The 26,571-nt window shown below is 42.0% G+C and overlaps 1 protein-coding gene across 1 annotated transcript; it reads right to left on the reverse strand.

The window, feature by feature from the left end:
- Positions 1 to 1,778: 1,778 nt before the first annotated feature.
- Positions 1,779 to 24,058, reverse strand: mamdc2a (MAM domain containing 2a). Its single transcript, XM_070834385.1, has 14 exons — positions 23,985 to 24,058; positions 23,703 to 23,828; positions 14,314 to 14,564; positions 13,612 to 13,696; positions 13,377 to 13,514; positions 12,635 to 12,891; positions 9,328 to 9,421; positions 6,161 to 6,307; positions 5,180 to 5,445; positions 4,920 to 5,016; positions 3,764 to 3,910; positions 3,024 to 3,283; positions 2,421 to 2,505; positions 1,779 to 2,269 (listed from the first exon to the last, which is right to left on the reverse strand). Exons 1-14 carry the CDS (start codon positions 24,010 to 24,012, stop codon positions 2,208 to 2,210), a joined length of 2,043 nt encoding a protein of 680 aa, XP_070690486.1. The 5' UTR covers positions 24,013 to 24,058; the 3' UTR covers positions 1,779 to 2,207.
- Between the last annotated feature and the right edge of the window lie 2,513 nt (positions 24,059 to 26,571).

Raw genomic sequence — 26,571 nt, forward strand, 5'->3', positions numbered from 1 at the left:
GGACATTAGGCACACCATTTTAGTCACCTTATTCACACTAAGTGGTAACAGGTTGTTATAATGGAGAGCTATGAAGAATGTGAAAAATGTAAATTACAGCAAAAAGAATGACTCTTCTTTATGAAATTGCTAATCATGTAAATCCATGTTAGCATATTTTACCACCCAATATCCCCCCAATGCTTTTTATTTCTAAAATGGCTGCTGCATATTCAGAGGTCTTAAACCAGTCTTGTTGTTGACTTGACTGATGTGGACGGATAAAGAGAGGAAAACAAGGATAAAACCTTGTGATTAAATGTTGAGCAATGTAGCAGTTATACTTAAAAAAAGAATATATAATGAGAACTAAGAAGACGCCTTCTGTGCTCACAGGTCCTACAAAAGACCCAGTGACAGAAAAAAGATGTGATGCAGAAAGAAAATAATCCAACTGAAATACATAAACACAAAAAAAAGAAAGATTCATGTCCATGCAAATCAATAGATGAAATTTTGTGACTATTTCACAAACTTCTATGGATTGTTGATTTCCACTGACATTGTTTCCGTGGTGGTGGCACAAGATCAGGTTGCTGTTGCTGCAAGTCGTTTGGGAAGATGTGAACACAGCAATGCACTCGGGTGCAGAACAAAACAACCAGACCATGACCTTGTTGAAGAGGTGGTCTTGGTACGGTCACAAATGAACTTGGTACAGTTTGTTTGTGGTGACAGAATAACTGACCTCAATCTGAATCAACTGCAAGAAGTGCCATGCATTCTCCTGCACTGTACATTCTCCAGTCCTTCCTGAACTACCCTGATATGCTCTGTTGATTCCAGTGCATCAACACATTATTTTCCAGCTGCAAGCATGGCTCATTTTCAAACTGTGCGTGCCTGTGTGTTTGCCTGAGGGGACAGATGGAAACAATGTAATAAAAGATGACAAGATCAATCATGTAGTTTTCCCTCCATTGTGAAACTTAATCCTTCTATTAAATTTTTTTTTTCAAACAGGACAATGGGGGGTCAGCTATTCTTTTACTCTTTGTTCACGTCTGAGAGTTATAACGCATAATGGAAAACAGAATGGAAAGCAGTTTCCTCGTGCATCACAAGTTTAAGTTGGCTGGTAAATGCTGCTGTGTGAACACAAACCAAACTGGAGGCAAGAAGCAACATTATAACAACTTGGTTCAGACTAGACCCAACAAAGCACAGGTGGGACACCCCTTAGTTTCAGCTCCAAAGCACCTGGACAAACACATGTGATTCATGTGTTGGTATATCTATACAGACTGAGACCACAACTGTACCAAATATGTAATAATAATAATAATATGTGATTTCTAAACAAAAAATGTGAGCTCACAAACTGTAAAATTGTAATGTACTACCTCTCTAACAGTTCCACGGTTAAGATGTACATCGATCAGGCTTTAAAGGAAAAGCATATTTAGCCTCAGAGGATGTCATCACAGACATCTCACAATGCTGGGTGTCTTTTCACAAGTCAACCTGCCCATAGAAGCATTTGCGACGTCAGGGCAGCTGTTGCCGTCCATCAATCGGCAGATCAACCACGGTGTCTTTGGGCACGACACCGCTGAGGCATAGCTTCAGCGTGTGAATATGTGTGAAAGAACACTCGCCTCCAACTTAGATTCCTCCCGTATGAATGATGTGTGAATGAGGATGTGATGTAAAAGCACTTTTACAGAGTAGCCAAAACGACTACATAGGTGCTATACAAACACAGACCATTTACCATTAAATGTGCATTTGTAAATTAGTTCCCTATACCTGAGCTCTGAATGAAAATGACATTGGCCTGCAGCATTTATGGCAAATAGTTGTACAACTTTTTGTGCATAGTGTCAATAGGCCTTTAACACTGCATTGTGGTTGTGTAATTGAGTGCCATGAGAACGTGTGACTGACGTGATTGGATAATGTTGTCACAAGGAGAAATCATTTCCCAGTGTGTAATACAATTCTATTATCTTGCACTGTGATCAAAGGAATTAAAGCACAAAAATTTGAAATGGCTGGACTGGGAAGTGAAGAAAGACAGCAGTACAGTGAAGTGAAGGTCCTGCTTGGCAAAGTAAGCATCGCTTTACAAATTGTGTAAATTGTCTTGGTGGATTGTTCACATTCACAATTCTGTAAGCCACCCAGCCCAACTCTGAGAAAAGAACGAAGCATTTAAACAGAAAGACTTAGTTCTCAATTTCATTGAAATACTCTGAGGAGCCTGAGTATGGAGTGATGTCACCAGGATCTGTAGAGGAGGACGAGACAACATTAGTTCAGCTTAAATGTTCATATCGTTCATTATATAATCTTTACAAAGTGTGATGAAGAGGTCACTGTGAGACATAACAGCTGTTTACAGTAACAGGCAAGATTTATAGAAGGCAAATTATACTAACCTTCACATGGTCCCCTTTTAAATTGGATGTCATCAATAGCGATGTCACTTCGAAGTGATGGGCCTCTGATAGCTTCAAATATAATCTGCCGGAAACACAAACTATGTGACTATGTTGGCCATAAACTATGTGAGAGTGAGCGTGATGTCCACCAGCCACAGAACACACTGTGATTCTGACATAGTATTAAAAACACAGGGATGCTTTACAGTTTTAATTATTTACCGAGTCAAATTCTAAAGGAGGCAGACCATTAAATTAGCAAACATGACAAAAAATCACCCCAAAACAAGCCCCCCAACAAAAAGAAACGTAGATATACTCAGCCAGTCACCAGTAACCACTGCATTTGTCCCAACACCCACCCTAATATACTCATCATCATATCAACGTACATCACTACAGAGGTGTGTATGTATGTATGTGTGTGTGTGTGTGTGTGTATATATATATATATATATATATATGTATATTTTGGTCTGCATTAGATTCATCTGATGTTGAGTAGAGACTAAAGAAGCTCCATGCTGTTGGTATTCATTGCTGTTTTCCTGCTAGCTTTATGTAAGGAGCTGTGACACCTCTAACTACACGTTGACATACCTGGTGTCGGACGTCACAGTGGTAGTCCACCATTGCCCTCATCCAGCTGACACTCTGCTCACCGCGGCGTCTCCACAGCAGCGCGTCCCGATCTCTGCTGCTGTGGCGCAGAAGCACGCTCAGTATGCCGGTGCCAGATCCATACATGTGGTAGTAAAAGATCAAACACTGAGGGGACGAGGAGCCCCACAGGTCGGAGGTCAACAGCCGAGCTTTGTGACCCGGACGCATGAGTGACGCCTCTATGTACATGAAGTAACCTGGACGAACCATAAATAACACACTTTTAAGAATGGAAATGTATGTAATAAAGACTTGTTATTGCAGCTGTAAAAGGATAAAAAACAACAACAACAACAGAGTGCATATGAACAGCCAACAACTCCAATATTTGGACATCTTGAGCAGAATAATATGAAGTAGAAAGTGAATGCTGCCTGCTGAATAGCCCACGCCACACCGCACTGCTGCCTTTTGCAATTCCAATGCACAGTTTAAGTTTCCATGATTTGAGTGGTGGGATTTCCTGCTGCCCCTGAACACACCACGTGTGTCCTGCAGCATTCACACCAATAAATTATTGTTAAAGTCCAAATTCCAGACATTAAAATCTTCAACAGCAGGATGATGCATTAATGGTTTACATTTCACATCACACACAGGGTTCATTCCAGTCATCATGTCTTTTTAGATTGAGCTCTGAATGAATGGATAAAGCAATAAAAGAGGAAATGACTTACCCACCCCAGTAGTGTGGTCTCCCCTGGGTCCCGTATAGGAGGTGGGGGTGTGTCCTCGGACTCGCAGCCAGTCAGCTTTATCTTCTTTTTTATCCTGGATGTAGCCACAGTCTCCACTTTCAAAGTTACACTGGCCTGGGAGGGAGCCTGCGGAGCAAACACACAAGAGCAAAAGCACTCTAAGCTAAATTCACCAAGAAAATGGCTCAGTGTGTGCTACAATTTTCCTGAAAATCCCAGGATCATTCTGTGGGTGAAGGAGAGCCCAGCAGGCACAGGCCAGTGTTCAGGGAAGACACCTTACTATAGTGATCTTGATTCTTACATTCACTCACTAACATTCATCTCCATGAATTGTCCATCTCTTATCAAATTATAATACTATTATAAGGTTACAAGGCTCGTCTATTCGTCATTCTGCAACACAAGGTTGCACAAAAAATGCAAATGCTCAACACAGAAAGACAATGGTGGAGTGTGGAGGACGAGAAGGAGTCTGACAGCCTGAGGAAAGAAGCTGCTGTTGGATGGAATGTGTTTGCTTTTCTGATTCATTTGCTGTAGTTGGAGTTGAGGCTAAGTGCACTAAACTAGACAGAATATGTAATCTAAAGCCTGTAGCCTGGAAAATCACTAAATGTATTTCTGACTGCCGCTGCTTCACTTTAAAAGACTTAAACTGGCAGACCGTGTGGTGGCTTTAAGCAGTCACAGGAAACACAATGTATTTGCAACACTGACTGTGATCATTCATCAAAATCTGTGGTCACTTTGGGTATAACTGGCCAGTTTTAATTAATTCACCGAGTAAGTGAACAGTCCTGAACAGCCACAGTGAGCTGTTAACGTTCTAGTTACCCTGGGTGTTCCCTGACATTTTTACTGGTCAGCCAATAGTTTGCTTTGATTGATCACCTTAATAATTTGCCAGTTCCATTATATACACCTTCCTGTTCCAGATCCTGGTTGCTGAATCTTGGAGACTCCAAACACCAGGCTTCCCTTACTCCAATTCGTCCCAACTCATTAACAGAATTATTTAATTGTAATTTGTTATTTCATTTCTTGTTTTGTATTGACCTAAGAAGAAAATAATGTTTCTGGAACTTCAACAAGGAGGCCCCTGGCTTATATCAGACGTAAATGGGTCTTTTACCTGCTGTCATTTGACAGTCGCCCAGGTTGACAGTGATGTCATCAATGGCTACCAGGCCACAATCCCAGAAGTTAGTACATATGCTGACAAACACTACCTGGGAAACAGAGAAAAAGACTGAATACTGCTATTCAACCAATCCAGTTAGAATTCTAGTCCAGTCATCATTCCCTCTATTCACCTCTCATCCACCCCTCCTGTCTTTCCATTCTTTCATGAACATCTATCTCCACATACACCTCCTATCGAGTGCTTCATACCTTAGAAATCATGGGCTTCATGTAGGTGATCTCCACTTCGGCCCATACAGCCCTGGGAATGTCAGGCACGCTCCACACCTTCTCCTGAGCCACATTGTTCTCATCATAAATGTAGACAACCAGAGCATTGTCTACTTTCCTAAATCCGTGAAGCAGGTAGTAGAACCTCAGGCAGTATTTGTGGTTCCCTGGTAAAAAGGGACCATGAAGCCGACCCATATAACCCGGCACTGAAATGAAACGCGTGTTTGCCAGGAGGAAACGGCCTGAGAAAGATAAGACAAATCTCATCACAATATCATAATTAAGAACAAGAGAGCTTAGTTCGACTACGATGCATTCATATTTCAGTACAACACTGTGCCTCAGCTTTATTTTGTTAGACAACTCTGAGTGCTAAACTAAAATGGTCATTTTCCCCAAATTTCCATGCATTTCTCACTTCCCTGTACTTTATTTGTTATTTTACAACACGAGGTTGCACAATGAAATATATAGTTGCAGTCCCTTCATGCTACACACACAGAACTTAAATACACCATAGAACAAATATTCAAATTTAGAAGAGAAAACGATTCATTAAAAAAAGTGCCTCAGGAAAATGTACTTAACAAAATGTAATGTAATGTGTATCCATTATCAAATGTTCTGCTTCTGTTTCCTCTGTTCTCCACCCAATGGGGATGAGTTCCTCTGCAACAGTGCTACAAGAACAACAAAAGTAACCACCGTCTTCATACTCCACCTGTGCCGAATTTTAATAAAGTGGAACTATTGGAGCTTTCAGTGACTCCAATATCTGCCATATCTTCATTATGTCGCCTGGTCACCTAGACTCCTTCATCGTTACTAGCTTTACATCATGAACTGCAAAGGACTTTATTGTGCCGTCCTTTACAGTTTTTGTCCTGTGTGCATGACTTAATGGCGTCTCAGTGTTGTAGTATTAGGTGTGTGAGTCTGAGGTGCAGCGTGACTCACCTGTTCCTGTGGTGTGGTCTCCTATCCTGTAGGCATTAGCCTTGACTGAAACTCTGCTCCACACCTTGCTCTCTGCCCTCTCCTGATAGTACAGACACAGCCCATTCTCAAAGTCACAGTTGGCTATAGAGGGGTCAATGGTCGGCTCTGGAACACAAAACACAGCATCTACAGGGTTTAGATGCTGGAGTAAAGGAGTATTGTGGTATCATCCACGGATTTAACATCATGGAAGAAGGCATGAAGAGGTACATGGACCTTGACTTTAATGTTTAAAAAAAAGCCATGTGTTCTGACAGTAAAATATTCATACCAATAAGCATACCAGAATTTAATTTAAATTCACCAGAGGATGCATACTACCCACTTTGTATACTCCATGGCTTTTATTTAAGCACCACCCTCAGGTTAAATGGTGACAAATAATATAAGCCTCTCTAGTAAGACCAAAAAGGCTGAAGACAGTGCAACTTAAGATACTACAAAGACACAGACTGAACACATGCAAAATCAGGAGCTTCTTCACCAATATGACAACACGTCATCACTTTTTAAAAAAATTTACATGCTATACATATGTTGTGAAAATGGTGAGGATATTTCATTGGCTCATGACTTGTCTATTTGTATGTTTTCTAACACTACATTGGCATCATACTGTTTAGAAATGGAACATTGATTGCAGGACAAAAACAGGTAGAGTGGGTCATCCATCAATCGGAAGGTCGCTGGTTTGATCCCCAGCTCCTATAAGTCAGCATGCAAGTGTCCTTGGGCAAGACACTGAACCCCAACTTGCTCCTGAAGCAGCTTCAGTGAGTGAATGTGTGTGAAAGAATACTCTCCTCCAAATTACATTCCTCCCGAATGAATGATATGTGAATGGGTGAATGAGGATGTGATGTAAAGGGCTTTGAGTAGTCCAAAAAGACTCGACAAATGCAGACCATACAGATAAAACTGCAATACTTGCATTATATGTGGCATACCTGGCAGTGGGAGTAGTGTCATTTCTGGTTGGAAAATAATTCTATGAGGGATGAAGAGATGATCTGTTGCAGGTTGAAGGATTTAAAAAATGATTTTGATTGATATGACCATGATGAGTACGCTGGGTGCCAGAGTCTGATCAACCACCGTCAAAATAATGACTACTTTCATTTAATTAATACTTTCTCACATGCTGCAATAGAGTTCTAAATGCTAAATGCGAAATGCAAATGCTAAGTGCTAAATATTCAGTCTGTAAGCAGTTGGAGTGAAGCTGAACATTTAGAGAGTGTTGGTGTTGCACCATTTCTGAGCCACTTTGGCCACCATAAATAATCAACAATTATCTGGTTATCTTACACAACATAAAAAAAGACAGCATGTGTGGTACATTTATTATGTAACAAACGATCTAACTAAGTGTGTCTAACTAAAGAAAAGTGTGTGTGTGTGTGTGTGTGTGTGTGTGTGTGTGTGTGTGTGTGTGTGTGTGTGTGTGTATGCGCACGTGTGAATATGCAAAGGAGGGGAAGGCTCAAACACATGCCTGCTCACTTAGTCTCTCAGTGGAGGTTGCTTTGCCATGTATACAGTTGCATTATGTTCTATATGCCCAGCTAGAGTTTATTACCAGTCCTTGAAGGGAAAAGAGAGACACCCTTTGGTGTGCTGCTGTTTTAGCTGGTAAATCTGCTGATGAGCCAGGGTGAAAGAAGGGTTGTGGTGCTGCAATCAGAGCTGGTCTTTGTCCTTGCTGTATTCAGATCGGTTAGGGTCCTTTTTCCCTTGTTAGTTAGACACTTGCTAGTGTGCTCCTGTTAACGAGGAAGACCAGCTGGCGGACTTTGCGTCATACCTGCTGGCACTGAATAAACTTATTTCAGGGAGGTTTAGTGTGTCGCTACCATGAAAAAGTAGGTGTGCTTGGTGCAGGCCACACTAAGGCTGGAGCTGGAGCTGGACCCCAGCCGGTGCTGGGGCAGAGCCCTGGTCAGAAGAGAGGAATAGCAGGGGGGGGGGATATACTATATTGACCTGACGTTGTGGGGTCATGGTCCACATTTTGAACAATGGTGACCTGAAAGCTGGCTCCAGGGGTGCATTTAGCTCATAGGTGCTGAACTTCACCACCATTTTGGTGGGGCCCAACATGATCTTGATGAGCTGAAGAGCTTTTGTTTTCCTCTTTTGAGTCACAATAAAATCCCTTCATAGACTGATCTGAGAAGAATCTGTGCTGCTGTAATCTTTACATTCATGTGACAACATTCATCTCAGCATTTTGCCTTGTGGGGAGTGCTGATGAAATGTTACAGGTCAGACCTACACAGAGAGGCATCATGACTTTTACAGAAGTGACACAGGTGTTTACTCAAACACGAGGACAACATGCAAAATTGCCATCCCAGGAATGAGTGTATGGTGTCTCTCTACTCAGCTACACACCACACAACAATTAGAAAGATAAGCACCATATGTTCTTCTGTTATCTTTCAACAGCACAACGTGAAAAACAAACCTACCTTCACACCAGTACACCAGCAGATGTGCCTGAAAGCTTGGCCTGTGAACTGCAAAATCTGCCCCTAACTGAGCTGACTGACTCATGATGTTGCACCATTGGTCGGTCAAATGTTGGCCACTGACCATTGTTCTTTCAAAATGAACATGAATTAGCCCAGACATTTCATTCAGGGAAATTCCACTGATTAAAAGAAAAAACAGCAGGATTCAGGATTAAGGCAGTTACAGTACCAGTGCTTGGAGCCGCCAGAAGAAAAGACTTTTTATTTCAGCAATCACTTCTCACATTTGACGTCCCAAATAATAAACGGCAAACAGTCCACATCATATATCAATCATTGCATATCATTATTTTTGAGTATGTGACACCATCAAAGAATATCATAAAACCATTCCAATGATGGTTTTCTTAATTTCCTTAACATAATACTAATACCAAAATGGTTAGTATAAGGGCTATTCTATTCTATTCTATTCTCTTCCAGTGCAACACTTATAATACAAATAAAATTGCAGCCTCTTGTGGCCACAAGTAAGACTTCTGACTTTGAGTCCAGCACATTTAGCAGTCAGCCAAACTGAGATTGAGAATAGAACAGTCTGTGTTTGTGGTTCACTTTTTCCCCTCCTAAATCATAGACGTCCCCTCTCACCTGTATCAGTGTGGCAGAACTCAGGGGAAAAGGAGATGTCATCTACGGCCACGTATCCACCTCTAGCACTGTTAAAAGCCACCTCAAACACCACCTGGTAACACACACATAAACACCGACCAGTAACAGATGGGTAACGAGCAATGTATGACTATGACCTATTAATCCTGAGAACATGCTCTGTGAAATGTTTAAGACAATTTTCCTGATGAGACAGCTGTAGAAGCCAGACAGTGACATCAGTGTGAAGTCAATTCAGGAACATGGGTTAGTCAGCAGAGTGCTTCATGATGGAAAACTTCTGTACGACTCTTGGCTCAGTTGGACAGAGGAACTGACCCAGTTAGTAACATTACGCAAGTCTCTTTCCACAGCGACAGCCGCGCAGGCAGAAAGAAAGGAAAGCGTGGAGTAATGTGGACGAAAACACATTTAAAAGCGCAGTGGAAACCTACAGAGGAGGGGCGGTGTGAGTGCGTCTGTCTAGTCAGCTGCACACAACACAGCAATTAGAAAGAGAAGGACCACATGTTTTTTCTTTCTTTCATGATACTCGGAAAATGTGATCTTTCCACAGCATAAGGTGAAAAAAATGAAATGACAGGAACCAAAAAAGCTTACATCAGGAAAGGCACACAAGACTAAGAGAGACACAGAAAGACTGAAATAAGTTCATTACAAAGACACTGAGCAGAGGTTAGCACCTGTGATCTTTCCAAATAAGCAGAAAACTGAGAGTAAAAAGCAGCTCATTCACAGTACTTACAGAACTGTCACAGAGTGCTTCATGCAAAGGGGTTACCCTACAACTAGGGGTGAAATCATGATTTGACAAAGTGCAGTTTTCAACTCACAACGATCAATGATTTGAGTTATGATTTGCATCAGTGTCCTGAGCTGTTGGAGGGGCTGAGCTATACTGACAACTGTTATTAGGAACTTTACTCAACTATAATCAAACTTGGAAAATGACGTGCAAATCATCATCATTTTATTTGATCTCATTCATGTGGAAACAAAATCAGTTTGTTTTTATGAATTGTACAAATATATCTTGTTAGATTGATAGTTTGTACATTAAGAACCCAGTAAAGACTTTTCATGTCTCCCCTGATTTGTTACACATGTTTGCTACAGAACATTTTTATGACTCTTCTTTAGAGTCTGCACCTGCATATGTGTCTCCATCTGTAGCAGACTATGCAGGAACAAGGGCAGGAGAGTCATTAGGTAGAGTAGTGGTAGAGTTCTTGAGTTGCAGCTGTCAGACAGACTCCTCCACAGTCACAAGGCCAACACAGACAGCCACAATACATAAAGATATGCATTTATATTTATCTGGCTGCCAAGGGTCAGGACAATGCTCTCTGCTGATGACTGCAAGACGTGTGCAGCAGCTAGGAACACACTTTAAGCACCATGCTTGGACAGAATGGATATAGATGGATGAAGCACATATGCTGGGATATTGTGTTTTCACACATTAGGGGACCCACAAGAGAGTGATTACAAAAGAAAGGTGCCAATCTGTGCAGCAGAGGCTGAGAATATCTTTTAGTCCCTTGTCCATGTAGGTGAAACTCCAGCTACACTGGATCATCTCCCAAGATGCAACTGGATGGAATCTTTTGTTAGACACTCCCTCACTGCCTACATCTTTCAATCTCCAATGGCCCCTTTTGAGACAGTTTCTGGTGCAAATTTATAATGTCTGAGCCCAAGTTTAGATCACCTTGATGACATTATCGGGGTTATTTCAGATTTGACAAAGCTCTTCAAGTCTTTTAATATGTAAACATTGAATGCATGTATGTAAAGTGTACTGTGGTGCACTGAAATATTTGCTGGAAACTACTCACAGCAGTCACCTGACTCACAGACTATATGACATTAATAGTTCTGATCTATAAATGAAACTGGTGGACTCAGTTTGGATGGATTTTGAATTTAGATGTAAAGAAAAGAAAAACAGTTGTTACTAATCATAGAACACAGACAAATGCAGAATACATGTGTATACATGTTTCTATATTACTTAAGAATATTTAATATCCTTGAGTAACACTTACACTTACTGCTTCTCACTGCTTTGCCAGGTTGTGGTCATCTCTGGCTTTTTATACAACATGTCTGTGAGTAGTGAACTGACACTACTGTTGTTGTCATTTCCCACCCACACACTTTTATGAACACTGCTGGAGCTTCTAGCTCCTCTTCATCCCCACCTTCCTGCTGCTTCTCCTGCACACAGTACCCACTGAAACTCCCACTATATTGTCTGTCAACCAATCAGCCTGCTCATTCTGCCACACACAGTACCTGTTGCTGGTTTGGTCATTAACCCTCCAGGACTTCTACCAGTCCGTTTGTCTTACCCACACTAAATGTGTAACAAAATAATCTGAAAATAAGGCTTTCAACCACATCTCATCGTCTTCACCAAGAAGTGGAGCTGACTTGCGTGTCATCACCCAACCTAAGTATAGAACTTGGCCACGTGAGCACAAGAGGTTGTGTATGCGGGTGAGATCGTAACTTTGGTGTTGGATGTGATTGTCCTTCTTGAGATTCCAGCACAAAATGTGGCCACCTCAAGATCACACGTCTTACATTCCTTATGGGTCACCTCCGGCTCAGCTTGCGGAGAAGACACATAAAAACAATGCTGCATTCTTTCAAAGTCAACTGTTCCATCCATTTGCCCTCAAAGCTGCAGTACGCAGTTCACTTTCTGGTGTTTGTTAGGTTTGATAAAATCCAAGTCAAACATGGTGTGGAGTCATTTTGCTATGTTTCAACTCTAATAGTAGTATTTCAGAAAGTTACATAAACATTGTGATCAGATAATTCCTCATCAAACAGTATTTTTGGCTACATTAATTGGCCAAATTGAGAAAATTTGATAACAGCACACCTGCTTTGACTTTTTGTGTTGTGTGCACATAGCTTTCCTGTGCAATTAGAGATGAGTAACATTTAAACTGTGCTCACTTTCAGTTTGATGCCTGTTAGCTTGTTCACAACCTCTCTGTCAGCCTGACTGCTTGTGTGTCTTGACTTTTAGTGATTCTAGTGTGTTTCCTGATATCAGATATGAACTTGGATCGGAATGATCGACAAAGCTACAAATTTGTTTGACCCAATTTGTTAGAGGCTGAAATGAACCTTCAAAGAAACTTCATGCAGCCATTCCCACAATAGAGGATTTAGGTTTTTAAAATGATGTGTATTTTTGTTCATTTCAATCAAATCATCAAATAAAGCTGACCTACGTACTGTAATGGTGCATGCTAGCTCCAGTACTGACCTCCAGGGGGTGTGGGGCCTTGATGTCCACGCTGACCTGAGTCCAGCCAGCTGTAGTATACACCTCTGGCCTCCAGATCTCCTCATAGTGGCCCAGCTGGTCTCGGGTGAAAACTGAAAAGATGTTTCCCCTCTCCTGGTCTCGGTAGTAGTAGAAGGACAAGCAGCCGGCCATAGGCACTGTAGTCATTGGTGAGGTCAGCTTGGCCACTTCCTGGAAGTGCTTGGCGTACACCGAGTCCACATACATGTAGTGGCCTGGAGCAGTGGGAGATATAGATGAGCTGAGGGTACACAGTTATGGGCTGACATCACAGTCACATTTTTAGGATATGCATGGCCTTACGCTTTATGCTGTCATAAAATTGTGCAAATGAAAAAGACATTCACTAATGAACTGTTACGCTGACACATAAGGTGATGGACACTCATCTTTGTTAGTGTTTGGGGATTTAAACAGATGTTTTCTTTACAGGTTGCAATGAGCATTGACTACAGCATGTTGTTATTTCTAAGCAAATAAAGCAGAGATGGATAACCCTGACCACAGAGGTTCCAACCTGCAGGTTTCATTCAAACCAAACATTACAGCAGCTCATTTCATTGGCCTGCACACCGTCCTGATTACAGATTCTGCTTCAAGAACCATCACTCCTTGTAAACTAACTGTCAAACTGCAGAGCCTGGGTCTCTGTATCTTTATAGATCTGGATGTTTTCAGCTGTGTGTATGCATGCATATACCTCTCTGGTTATTGTTGGAGTGGTTTACAAGCAGGCTAGACTCAGGCTCTCTAGCAAGACTCCCTCCAACGTACCAGTTGACATTTGGGTTCCAGCTGTTACTGTAGCCACACAGATGATGCTCCTCAAAATTACACTCTGATAACAGGAACAGCGAAAACACCCATTATTACTTACTCAGTCTTACACATTTTGAATGAATAAATACAGTTTCACTCATAAAGTTGACTCTGACCTATGCAGTAACCAGGGACAATGTGAATTTCAAAGATGGCAACACTGTTCCCTGAGCCACGTTCAGGTCGACCTTCAAGCAAAATCTGTGGAGTAAAAAATAGACTAATCAATAAACTGGGATAGAAGGCAGCCAGCAACTTTACACCATGTCACACCAAGATGCCTAAATCATGTCATATCACATTAAATACATGTCTTGTTTTCAAGTCACATTTCATCAGCATCATGTCATATCACATCACCATCATATCACCATGTGGTATTATTCATGGCACACTGTCCATGTGATTGTGTGACTAATGATTTACCACCACAGTGTGCATAAGCACATGTTCATCTGTGATGCTCACTTGTGATTTTCTTTCATCTGCTTCTGAAATATGCTAATTGCGTATTCTATTAAAACTCAGCTTCACTAACTGATGATTTAACCACTGAAACCATCATAAATACACACAGTCCTCAATGACCAACAAGCAACTTGGAGGGAGCCAGTCCAAGATTTTGAAACTGGTATGATGTGATTAAATTGAGAGGAAACAGGTGCCAGTTAGGCCTTCCCTAATCACTTCTTTGCTGAAAACAGTTTTTAGGATGTAATTGTCATACACATGGAAATAACAAGACATATAAGGTCAGAATGAAAAGTGACTATATCTTAAACAAACAAAAACAGTTGGATCTCCACAGTGAGTCCTACCTGGTAGGGGATTGTGGTGTTGCGTAGGTCCACACTAGCAATAAGCCAGCTGTCAGAGGCTTTGTTGGCAGTCCAGAGCTGGTAGTCAAAGTTATCACTGTCTGGTCTGAGGTGGAGCTGCAGGGAACCCTGCCCAGTGATCTGGTATACCAACCTCACACAGCTCCAGTCCTGCTGGTCCAGAACTGGACTGACAAGAACCGCCTGTTCCTGGTTGTGTAAGAAGGCTGAGTCCACTGTTATCAGACGCCCTGTGACAACAAAATGAAGAGATATCATTCACTTCATCCATCCGCTTCCGTCAGGGTCGTGGGGGGGTGGGGGGGGGCCAATCCCAGCTGACTTTGGGCAAGAGGCGGGGTACACCCTGGACTGGTCGCCAGCCAATCACAGGGCCAACACACAGACAACCACTCACGTTCACACCTACGGGCAATTTAGAGTCACCAATTAACCTGCGTGTCTTTGGACTGTGGGAGGAAGCTGGAGTACCCGGAGAGAACCCACACAAGCACAGAGAGAACATACAAACCCCACACAGAAAGACCCCAGGTTCAAAAGTGGATTCGAACCTGGAACACCACCGTGCTGCCCATCATGCACTTCATGTACAATAAATATGATATATCTGTTAGTCCAATTGCCATCTATCAGCTAAAGATAACTAAAGGTGCTCAGAATGATATTCATAATTCAGCTGTGTGTATCAATCAAAATCAGCCTCATCAGAAAGAATCGGCCTCGACAGACAGACAGATACTTTATTTATCCCCAGAATGAAATTCTTGTGTCTCAGCAGCAATACAGAAATGACTAGACTGAACAAAGAACAGTACAAAAGCAAAGTTCAAAACACAACTACTAAACTAAAAGTTAAAGTAAAAAATTATGGTGATTTGTGCAAATTGCTGTACGATGTCAAAATGGGTGCAATCAATCATTTTCTAAGTTACAGTTGAAAGATGTATTTCACTTTGTCAGAGGTTACATAAATCTAATTGTAAGTCTAGTACGAGTTCAGTAAGACCTCAGCAGACTCCAGCCCACAGCCTCTGAGACCATTTGCAGCAGAAGTCAAAGATGTTCAGAGTAAACAGTAAAACTGTAAACAGTAAAGCCCTGAGCCTTCATGGGCTGAGGTGACAGCGCAAACCACAGCTACCATGTTTCAACTGAGATTTCAAAAATATGCCCAGAGATAAAGCACAGCGACATTTCTGTTTCCCGGCCGTGTGCACATGCTTGTTTAGTTCACGAATCCCCGGGCAGAGTCAGTGATACACAGCTATGAGAGATCTTCTTATCAATTCCCATGGTAAATGTTAAAGACTGCTCTAGATGAGGCTTGAGACTCATAACCTTAGCGTTACTCTGCAGTGTACTATCATTAAAGTGCTGACTGAGTGTACCACTAGGACCAGAACACCAGAACAACAACAAAAAGGCTGATGAAAGGCACTGAAACGAAAAGGTGACGTGCCAAGTACGTGTACACTAGAGATACACCCACAGCTGTGGGTATGAATATTACTTGCTGACCACAAGATTTTAAATAGATACAATGTATTTTCTGAAGAGCATTAGTAATGACTGGTACCCTGAGATAGAGTTTCACTCATCCCTTATTGTGGGGGTAGCCATTCATCCAGGTCTGTCAGAGCAGAGAGGCAATTTAATGGATATAAACAGTGTTTATAGAAAGCTTGTTTGAGTGCTCTTAGTTCTACATCAGGTTAGGGAGGGGAGGGGGGGGGGGGTTACAGTTGTATCTGTGATCCCTTATTTGGTCAAATGAAGTTCATAGAGAATCTTATAAGCAGAAGTCTTTGAGCAGTGATTTGCTCAAACAGTCATGGACGAGCAAATAGAATGGAGCAGACACTGTTCAAAATGTATCCATAAAAGACGTACAAGGCATAAGAATCAGAAGAAGAAGAAAGAATCACGGCTGCAGAAACACTGATCAAGAGACTGACCTGACTGAACCTCCCTTTCAGTCTTACGCAGGTTATCAGCCACTGCTTCTGGCATCACTTAACTGAGCCTGAGAAAAAAAATGTTAACGGCTCTTGAAGAGACACACCACTGGTTTTGCACAGATAACCGTTGTGGAAACCACGCAGCTGTGTTTTATACATTAGCCTTTTGAACAGTGCATGAGTTATGCAATCCATCACGGTACTCAGTCCAACAACAAGACCAATAGTTTCCAGTGTTGAATTAATATCATGAGCTAATGCGGTGCGCACCTCTAAAATCAGTCTGCACTTCAGCAACTTATGCAACGGTCAATAATGTATTACTGTGACAAAAACAGATGCAGATTTAATGTTAATTTGATTAGACAACTGAAACAACTTTCAACAGTCACCTAGTTCATTTTCATACTGCATATATATGCATGGAAAATGTTCACAGTCAATGTATTTCATATGTTTTCCACCAACACAATATCCGTTTGTGGTGAGTACAGCATTATTTTAACCTTAACCACAGTTCTTTTTTTGCCGACACAGGAGTTAGACAAAATATGCTGCCTATGAACATAATTACGCTTGCCAGGGTGTAATTGGCTTGTCAATGTAATTGGGATAAAACTTCATAAAAAGACACAAGTCAACAATGTGTAGTTCTGTTTTCTATCTTTTTAAACAGGGCTCAGGGATTTCCTAGAACAGCTGCTCGCTGTAGTTTTTAGTGAGCCTCACCCCACTGGAGACTCTGTTGTGTGTGTTCAGTGTGGCTCACTGTGCACGCACCCTCACCACTGACTACACTGATAAATGTTTCTATTTAATGTCTGGACAATATCCTACAGGGCTTTTATACAACAAGTATTACAGTACCAGTCTGATTTTGGTCATTTTCCTCATTTTCTGCAGTATTACTAACTCACTGCCACTCCCCCCTGACCTGCAGTAGCACCTTTTTCCTCCCCATCACCTGACTGATCCATCCACCTGCTCATCCACCATTCTCCACTTGCCTCGTATCTGCCCCTCTAACAAAATCTGAATTTTCAGTCAACTGTTAGAGATTGCCAGTTTGAGTCAATAATTTGAGTCACTAATGTATGGGGTGGGTTTTACAACCCACACTTAACTCAGCTTTACAAGTTTCTACATTTTGCTGTGTACAAAAAAGCTTGTCATTAATCTGGTGGACAATTTATAATAATGATGACACAATGCAGCTGACGTACAGAAAAGGGCTCCACAGCAAACCGAACATGTATCATCAATGAATACAGCATTTTTAGCAACACAATATGGGTCATTGTCCCTGCACGTGACTCTTTTGTTCAGCTGTGACTGGGAGGTGGAGGGGGAGGGGGAGAGGGACGGGAGGGGAGAGTGTGTTCACTGAGCATTCTACAGACTTAAGCATCACTAATATTAGCAGAACTTTTCACTTTAAGTTGTCAACACATTTGGAGTCAGAAACTGGCTGGGACAAGCTCTAAACAGTCCAGAGACGGGGATAAGAAGTGTTCACTGGTGGTCTGTGGGACAGAAGTAAGGCACTGACAGCTCTCCACCTCACTCCATCCATCCCCGTCTTTCTGTTTATTCTATTTAAGCACAGCCTGAAGTCTTTGTCTCTGACGTCTGTGTTGTGAATATAATCACCTAGGACATCCATCCCGGTTTTAACCGCAAACTCTGCTTTGGGTTCTTTTTTTGATGGAGCTTCCTCTGCTCAAGCCCACATTGCCATGGCAACCAAACAGAAAACACTACTGTGGTCCAGTCTTCTTTTTATAACCTATTTATTGCCACAGTGGGTGTAGTCTATCACCATCTACAAGGCCAAGTTGGTGGCTGGAGCTCATTCCATCTCAGTCTGGTTAGTGGTTTAGTGCACACCACTCTGGGTTTTCACTGAAATTTCTGTTTAGCTCTGTTTTCAGTGTCAAAGGGAATACGCAGCTTACTTGCTACAGAGAGTACTCTCCGAGAGCCGAAGGCTTCGAAGAGAGATGGCACACACAATTTACAGTACCGCCACTTATTTTAACAGCGAGAACATAAACTGTGCTGACAGATTATTATAAACAGAGGGAGCTGCTTTGGGACGCTGTGGCTTGATGCACACAACAAAGCAACTGGTGGAAAACTAGACAAAAGGAGGAGTTGGTCTGAATGTCTGGCTTGACGCGTGGATTGTGGTGGCACACTTAGATAATGCAGAAGATCCAAATTCACCACATTTAACACTGTAAATCAATGTATTTAACATGTCTTTTATCAGTAATCCTCTGTAATTTCATACATTAGAAGTCAAGTCAAGTCAACTTAAACTACCTTATAATCACATTTCAGAAGTCAAGACACTGTTGCCCATAAAGTTGGAATCAAATGTTTTTTACCTCTTCTCATGAAATGATTGTGACAATGTGATTGAATCTTGATAAATAAAGTGTATATCTTCTCTTCTTCTCTTGATCAAACTCTTCCAAACATATCACAGTGAAACTTAAACCACAATGAACCTTTGCAGACTGTGTATTCAGGCTTTAACATAATTGGGGGTATTGAACAATTATTCCAACTTGATGGGCAACAGTGTGCTATATTCTGAAAAAGACCTGTTTTCAGTACAAAATTCTCCTCCTCCTTGCTAATAGAGGTGGCCCAGATTCTCAGTAGCGTAAATAATTATAATAATAAAATAATAATAGTAAAGTAGAGCTCTTAAGGTAGGTAGCATAATAATATATGAGGGGCTAGATCAAACATAAAATTTAGGGTAAATGATCAGAAAGTGTCCCACTTTACTAGTATTCACAAATCCAATAAGTCTTAATACTTTGATAAAAAGGTAGCAACGAAATATAATTCATGATTTATGATTGGTTTGGGTAGATTTGATTACATTTGCATGTTCGCTTACTGACCGTTCATATGCTCAGTTACTATTTTTGCATTCCTTTTGACAACATGTTACTTTCTCAGCCTTCCTCATTATGAATTACCCTCATACGCATGGTTTCATTTCATCCATGACGAAGATACAGTAAGTAACCAGTCCCCCATACTCATGCTTTGTGTCCAGTGTACAGTTTAACTCTGGCTGCTAACAGTACTGTAAATAGTACACTCGTCTTGTCAAGTTTGTTAAGTTCTTTTTTGTTACAATTTTGTTACGTTTACCGCTCCTGTGTTTGTCTGCCTCGCCCCTCTGATGTATCCAATATGAAATGATCTATAATTGTAGTGGAGCTGTGTTACAAATAAAAAAACGACCATGAGCACAACAGCTTGTGCGAACTGAATTCTCTCCCAGCACCAAATGTGCTCATAAATAAGGTTCTCCCTGGGTTCACCTATTTGTATCACTACTTTTATCTCTTAATCCAGAAATGAAAGAAAGCTAAGCAGAGCCCACCTAATTCCTGCCTGACAGTTCCTGTGCCTGTGGAAACACAGCTACCATGCAATATTTTGGTTTGACATGCCAGTAAGTTTGACCTATTTAAAGAGTGGCAGTGGCAGCACACAACACCCTACTAAAAACAGACACTTATTAAAGGCTACACCTGTAGTGTTAAATGTAACTGCACTAATTTAAATGATTTTGCTTGCACAAAAGCTGGTATTGATATAATGGCTAAGCTGCTAATAATAAAGATAAGACTGCACAGCAATTACAGTGAAGCAGCAACTGGCAATGGAAGTCTTATTTCTCAGGCTCTCTTCAACTACTCTTATAACACACTCCATGTAGATGTTTCATACTAAAAGCCTACAAAATAAGGTACACGTTATGCCCTTTGAACGACTTCGAGACAAAAATCTGGGCAGGGCTTGCTGAGCTTCATTGACAGCGACTTAACATTGATTTAAAATTGATTGATATCTCTCAAGTATCCCATATTGGAGGAAGGAGTAGATCCTGTACCTGCCATCAAAAATGTCCATCCATCCATTATACCGCTTATCCTTAAGGGTCGCGGGGAGGCTGGAGCTAATCACAGCTGAAATTGGGCGAGAGGTGGGGCAGACAGACAGACAACCATTCACATTCACAACCGATTTAGAGTCACAATTTAGAGAAGCAATGGCCTCAGACTTGGAGGTGCTGATTCTCATCTCAACAGCTTAACACTCAACTGCAAATCACCCCAGTGGTGGATGCTAGAGGTGAAGAAACCAACAGGACCATATCCTCTACAAAAAGCAGATATACAATTCTGAGGTTCCCAAACTGGACACACTCCTCACCTCAGTTGCACCTTAAGATTCTGTCCATCAATATCACAGACAGAATCTGTGACAAGGGACAGCCTTGGTGGAGTCTAACACCCACTTAATGGTGCCAAGAATATGGACACAACTCTCAGTTTGGTTATACAGGGGCCGGATGGCTTGTAGTAACGGCCCCTGCACCCCATCCTCCTGCAGTACACCCCAAAGGATACCCAGAGGGATACGGCCTTCTCCAAATCCACAAAATACACATAGACTGGATGGGCAAACTCCCATAACCCCTACAACAACCCTGTGAGGATTAAGAGCTGGTCAACTGTTCAATTATCAGGGCCGAATCCACATTGCTCCTCCTAAACCTAAGATTCAACAATCAACTGGAACCTTCTTTCCCTGGAATAAACTAAGCAGTGTGATACCCAAATACTTGGAGCACATCCTCCACCTTTTTGAAAATGTGAACCAGCACCAAAGTCTGCCACTCCACAGGTACTGTCGCTGACCTCCATGCAACACTAAAAATGTGTGTCAGCCCAACAATGTCCAGAGCCTGCAGCATCTTAGGGCTAATATCATCCACACCTAGTACCCTGCCACCAAAGGCCTCTTCTTAACCTCTTCCATCGCCCTTATAACAACCATGTAGCTTCATTTGACCCTAACCCTTACCCTACCCCAGCCCACTGGCGGGTTCAGAAGTTCCTCAATATTCCCAGTCTGAGGCAGCAGTTCTCCCCCTACTGAACACAGAGTGCACCAAGCCTTGCACTCCCTCCCTGAACTGCTGAAGGGTATACAATACTTTGTCCTCTTGAGGACCACTGAAAATCCTTCTGAATTGTTTCCCTGAACTCCTCCCACACCCACATTTTTGCTTGTGGGACTGCCAAAGCAGCAGCTCTTCTGGCTTCCCAATGCTGGACTGCTGCCTCGAGAGAGCCCTGGGCCAACCAAGCTGAATGGTTCTTATACCGTTGGTGTTCTCCAGCAGGGTCTTCAGTTGCCACCATGACTGAACATGGCCCACTTGGATTCCATGTTGAGTGATCATTTGCAGCATACCCAATATTTTCAAATTAAGCTAAACTGCATAATTTTATCTAGGAGGTCAAGCCTAATTTTGTAGGATCATTACAGATGGCTGTAATGCCAGACAACTGCATTAATCACATGCACGCGTACATGCCCTGATGTAACTAACTTAATGCAATTTTGTTATTCAACTATTGAAAAATATATTAATGATATTATTAAAGTAATATATTTGTTAATATATTATTAAAGTAATATTACTGGCAGCTAGTCAGACTGTTGTGTAGTACTAAACTACGTTTATACACATTGTACACTCTGTACAATTTGCAAACTGTCTTTTAAAGGTTTAACAGGCGACTTGATGTGATTGGGTATTCCTGGAGCTAATTTGAACTATTGTGAGTGCTATTTTTAGAGTTACAGATAAAAAACAGCATGTTTAAGTTAGGGACGCAGCATCGTCGGATCTTGCACCTTGGCCAGAAAATCAGTACATGACCTGTGTCCTCAAAAACAGTTACGACCCTGATGACGTCGATCGATACACATCAAAAGTTCACGAACCAGTGATCTGGTTTAAATATCTCTCATGCTGATTTGTGGTTACTTATCACCACTTTCAACAGGTGCGTGCACAGACCCCAGGTGGTGCTCATGCACCACCTCTGACTAGATACGGGCCCTTTTTGCAAACCAATTTTTTTTTCTTTTTCTAATTTTATATTCTATTTCTTTTTAGTTTGGCCTGTGGCATAGATTGTCACTTAAAAATGGGTTATAATGCCCTGTATTCAAGTTCTAATTCTGCAAGATCGCACAAGCCTCCCTCTTTTTACTTCCCTTGTAATAGCCACCGCAGTTAACAAACATAAATCGAGTGCATCCAAATTTCCCTGAGAGCCAACCAGGTAACGGTAGCGTTTGCTCTACACCTCCACATTGTTTACCTCTGTTGTGAAATTAAACCACAATTAAATCATCTCATTATAGACAGCCGAGATTAGGCAATAGTTAACTTAACAGCAACCAAGCTTTTCTGGCATTTTAGAGCGTCATCAGTGAAAACAAGTGCTTGAGTTGCCAGCGGGTGTTTATGTGTGTGTATATGAGAGATAGAAGGAGAGAGAGCATAGCAGCTGTGCTCAGGGTGGATCTGAGAAATAACAGCTTGGTGAGGCGTCCGAAGCCAGGAGACTCTTGGTGTTATGTGTGGAGAGGAAAGGAGAGGACAGGAGAGAAAAGGCAATAAGAGAATCACAAAAGGAGGAGAGGAGAGGAGAGGAGAGGAGGCCTTCATCACTGTGTGAATTGAGAACTTTGTAGAAATCTGTTGAGTATTAAACAAGTGTATGGGTATTAAAACAATGAACTGTATGTAAGTGTAACACCTACGTCCTCTTAAGATATTATTATTGTTGATTTATGATTGACAAATTGTAACCAGTTTGCTGTTGCTGATACTGATATTGCTGATACTGATACTGTGGATGTATTACTAGGCCTTTAGTGGGAAAGTGCACCTCCCAGTGTCATAACCATGAAGTCAGATGTAAAAAGCAGATTAGTCAGCAGTTAGTGAAGCATGCAAGTTGCCTTACAGTTAGTTTGGCCTGCTACACTGTATTTGGCCGTTCATTTGGAATATTTTGGATTGCTTTTCTGTGGAATACAGTATTTTGGATACTCCCTTGGATTATAATCTCATTCTACATGAGGATTCTACTCTGTAAAATTCATCCTGGATGGTGGATCCTGGAAGATTATGGATTAGAAAGTCAACAATTCTCAACTCAACAATTCTCTTGACGGCATGAACTTGTTAGTAACTCTCAATTTGAGATTGATGCGCAGGGGAATGTTAAAGAAATAACAACAGGTCAAAAAAGCAGACAAATGAACATTAAACGGGCAAACTGGCATGATAAAACATGTGCTACTGTACTGTACCTTTATTCTGACACCTGCCTCTAAAACCCTACCTTCCACTGTTCCCTCATGTAGTCTTCATGCTGGACTGGCCAAATCTAGCATTGCCTGGTCCTGCACCACTCACTGACAGCAATACACGGACTTCACTGTGGTGTATTTAAATGGCAATACGAATAATATTCCAAAGCATAGTTATTTGTCATGATGACTCTGTACCTTCTTCATTCATGCTCCAGCTGCCATACTCTGGGTCTGATGTGTAGCCACAGGTGCCCAGCTCGAAGTTGCAGGACCCGGGCAGCAGCAGCTGCTGCGCCCTGAGGAACCCGCACAGTAGCAGCACTGCAGGGAGAGAAGGAGGACGCACACATGCATGCTGTCAGCTGTGCTTTGATTTCACGGGTGCTTAAATTAAACACAACCAAGAAGACCAGATTTACAAGAAGTCCTCGGTGGTCCATCACCCTCCTCCCCCCATAGTGAAATGAGTGGATTTACCCTGAACAGTGCGGCAGACGCTGCTCATCGTATCTACCGCTGCGGTGAGTGTGTGAGCTCCCTCTGTAGTTTGATAGTCGTCACCCGTTCAGTCCCCCAAAGAACTACAGCAACTCGTCGAAACACTCACTGGCTGCCTTTCACATGTTGTAACAGAGTCATCGGGAGCGATGGGGTGTTTATCCGGGTGGATGAATGGATCTCCCGGGGGCGGGAAGCAGGGACAGCGGTCCAGGCCCCCCCACCCCTCCCCCGCCTACTTCTGCTGCTCTGTGTGTCAGAATAAGCCAGGGCCGCACCCAGACTGGTGCAGGGCCTTTGGAAATCCCTCTGGACCACCCCGCCACCACGAGCATACCATTACACTAAGATACTAGGAAAAAGAGAAATCTGTCAGTGTCACACACACACACACACACACACACACACACACACACACACACACAGACTCAAGGCAAATCCAATGAGCCAATAACAGCCAATATCATCCAGTAGGCAACTGACTTCACTAAATACAAATTAGATTATTACAGTGACAGAAATGCAGTTATTTCTGAACATCATGTTACGAGCTCAAATCTTATTGACCACAATCTGTGTTTTCAATGGTCCCATTATCACCGTGTAACAAGCAACAGATTGTTGCCACTGTTGCTCAATTTAATGTCTGACGCTGCTCATGTGGGAATTCTTGAATTCTTAATTTTGAATTCCTGAATCGTTGGGTCTCTCTCTCTTATTAAAGAGTTTGGTCTAGACCTGCTCTTCATGGAAAGCGTCTTGAGATAACGCTGTTGTGAATTGGTGCTATATAAATAAAGATTGATTGATTGATTGAGATTGAGTGCCATGAGAAATCCCTACTGGAAAAGCCATAAATAACTTAATTTAGCTTTAATATTAATTGTTATACAAATCATCTGCCTTTCTTTCAAAGACATTATCATTTTTATGAAGCCTGTGTGATTATAAAGTTAATATTTCCTCCCTTGCAAATGTAAAGACTTTCCATCACTGTACCAGGCTTTCACTGGCATCTGTGGGGGCATGGATGCATATCTGCATTTGTAAAACAGTCAATAGGAAGGCTCTCTCTCTGAGAGGACCTGTGACCTCTGTGGGATATTCCTCCTGTCACGGGCTAGATTTTCTAAAGCCTCAGAACAGATGGCAGGTGGGATGCACTCTACAGAGAGACAATGTTCAATTCATGGGATGGCACTGTAAATTGTATAAAAGATGTGGATGTAGTTTCTGGTTCTGAAACATGGAGCCAATGCTGAAGTGCCTTAAATGCTGAAGAATGGCCAGCAGGCCTTTTTGCTGGTTGCAAACAGAAGTAAGAATGTATGGAAGTCTATGAGGAAATGACCCTACTTCTCGCTTGATTTATTACTTCAGTTGACACTTTCCTAATGGGTTTATGATGTCAAACACTAGTTTCAAGTGTTCTTCGATACAGCATGATGTTGATTTAGTAAATTATGGTCCCATTTAGAGGAAAATAGACCTATCTTGTGACTAACTTGTCAGAGGTGTGTCATGCCAAACCCTAACCCTAATCCTTCACAGAATAAATGTCACTTCTGGTTCAAAAACCAACATGGCAACACCCTAAATACTTGAACCACAGGATTCGAAACGGCAGTGCACAAATGACTGAGTGACGATGCGTTAGCTATGTCCACTTCTTTTATACAGTCTATGGATGGCACACGGTAAAGGTAGCAAACCACAACATGTTATCACCTTTTTAGTTGATATTACAAACTTGTTAGCAAACAGCTGTCTAAGTACACTTCCAGCAGACACAGGGCAATAATGTAATTCATTCAAAGATGTCATTTTGTCCACTAGAAGAAAGTCAATCAATCAATCAAATCAAATCAACAGGCAAACAAGGAATTTGACTTGGTGAAACTTGACTCTTTATGTATAGTAGAAGGAAAGAACAGGACAATATAAACAATATAGAACTCTTTGAGTATATACAATGGAGGTAGGTGTAGTGCAGAATTGAAGTGCAAGAAAGTAGTGCAAAAGTTGCAAATGTGCAGGGGGTTGGAACTATTTACAGTGGTTCCTCAGTCTCTGTGACTAGTGAGAGTTCATCAGGGTGACGGCCTGGGGGAAGAAACTGTCTCTGTGTCTGGTGGTTTTGGCGTACAGTGCTCTGTAGCGCCTACCAGACAGGAGGAGTTTGAAGAGTTTATGTGCGGGGTGTGAGGGGTCTGCAGAGATGTTACCTGCCCTCCTCCTGACCCTGGACAGGTACAAGTCCTGGATGGAGGGCAGATCGGCCCCAATTATTCTTTCTGCAGACCTGATTGTCCTTTGCAGTCTGTGCCTGTCCTGCTTGGTGGCCGATCCAAACCAGACAGTGATAGAGGTGCAGAGAACAGACTGGATGATGACGGAGTCGAAGGTGATCAGCAGCTCCTGTGGGAGGTTAAACTTCCTGAGCTGTCGCAGGAAGTACAACCTCCGCTGGGCCTTTTTCCGGACAGAGTCTATGTGCTGAGTCCACTTCAGGTCCCAGGAAATTGTGGATCCCAGAAACTTGAAGGAGTCCGCAGTAGACACTGTG

Source organism: Pempheris klunzingeri, chromosome 7 (genome assembly GCF_042242105.1).
Source record: "Pempheris klunzingeri isolate RE-2024b chromosome 7, fPemKlu1.hap1, whole genome shotgun sequence".
In the NCBI taxonomy this organism is placed as follows: domain Eukaryota; kingdom Metazoa; phylum Chordata; class Actinopteri; order Acropomatiformes; family Pempheridae; genus Pempheris; species Pempheris klunzingeri.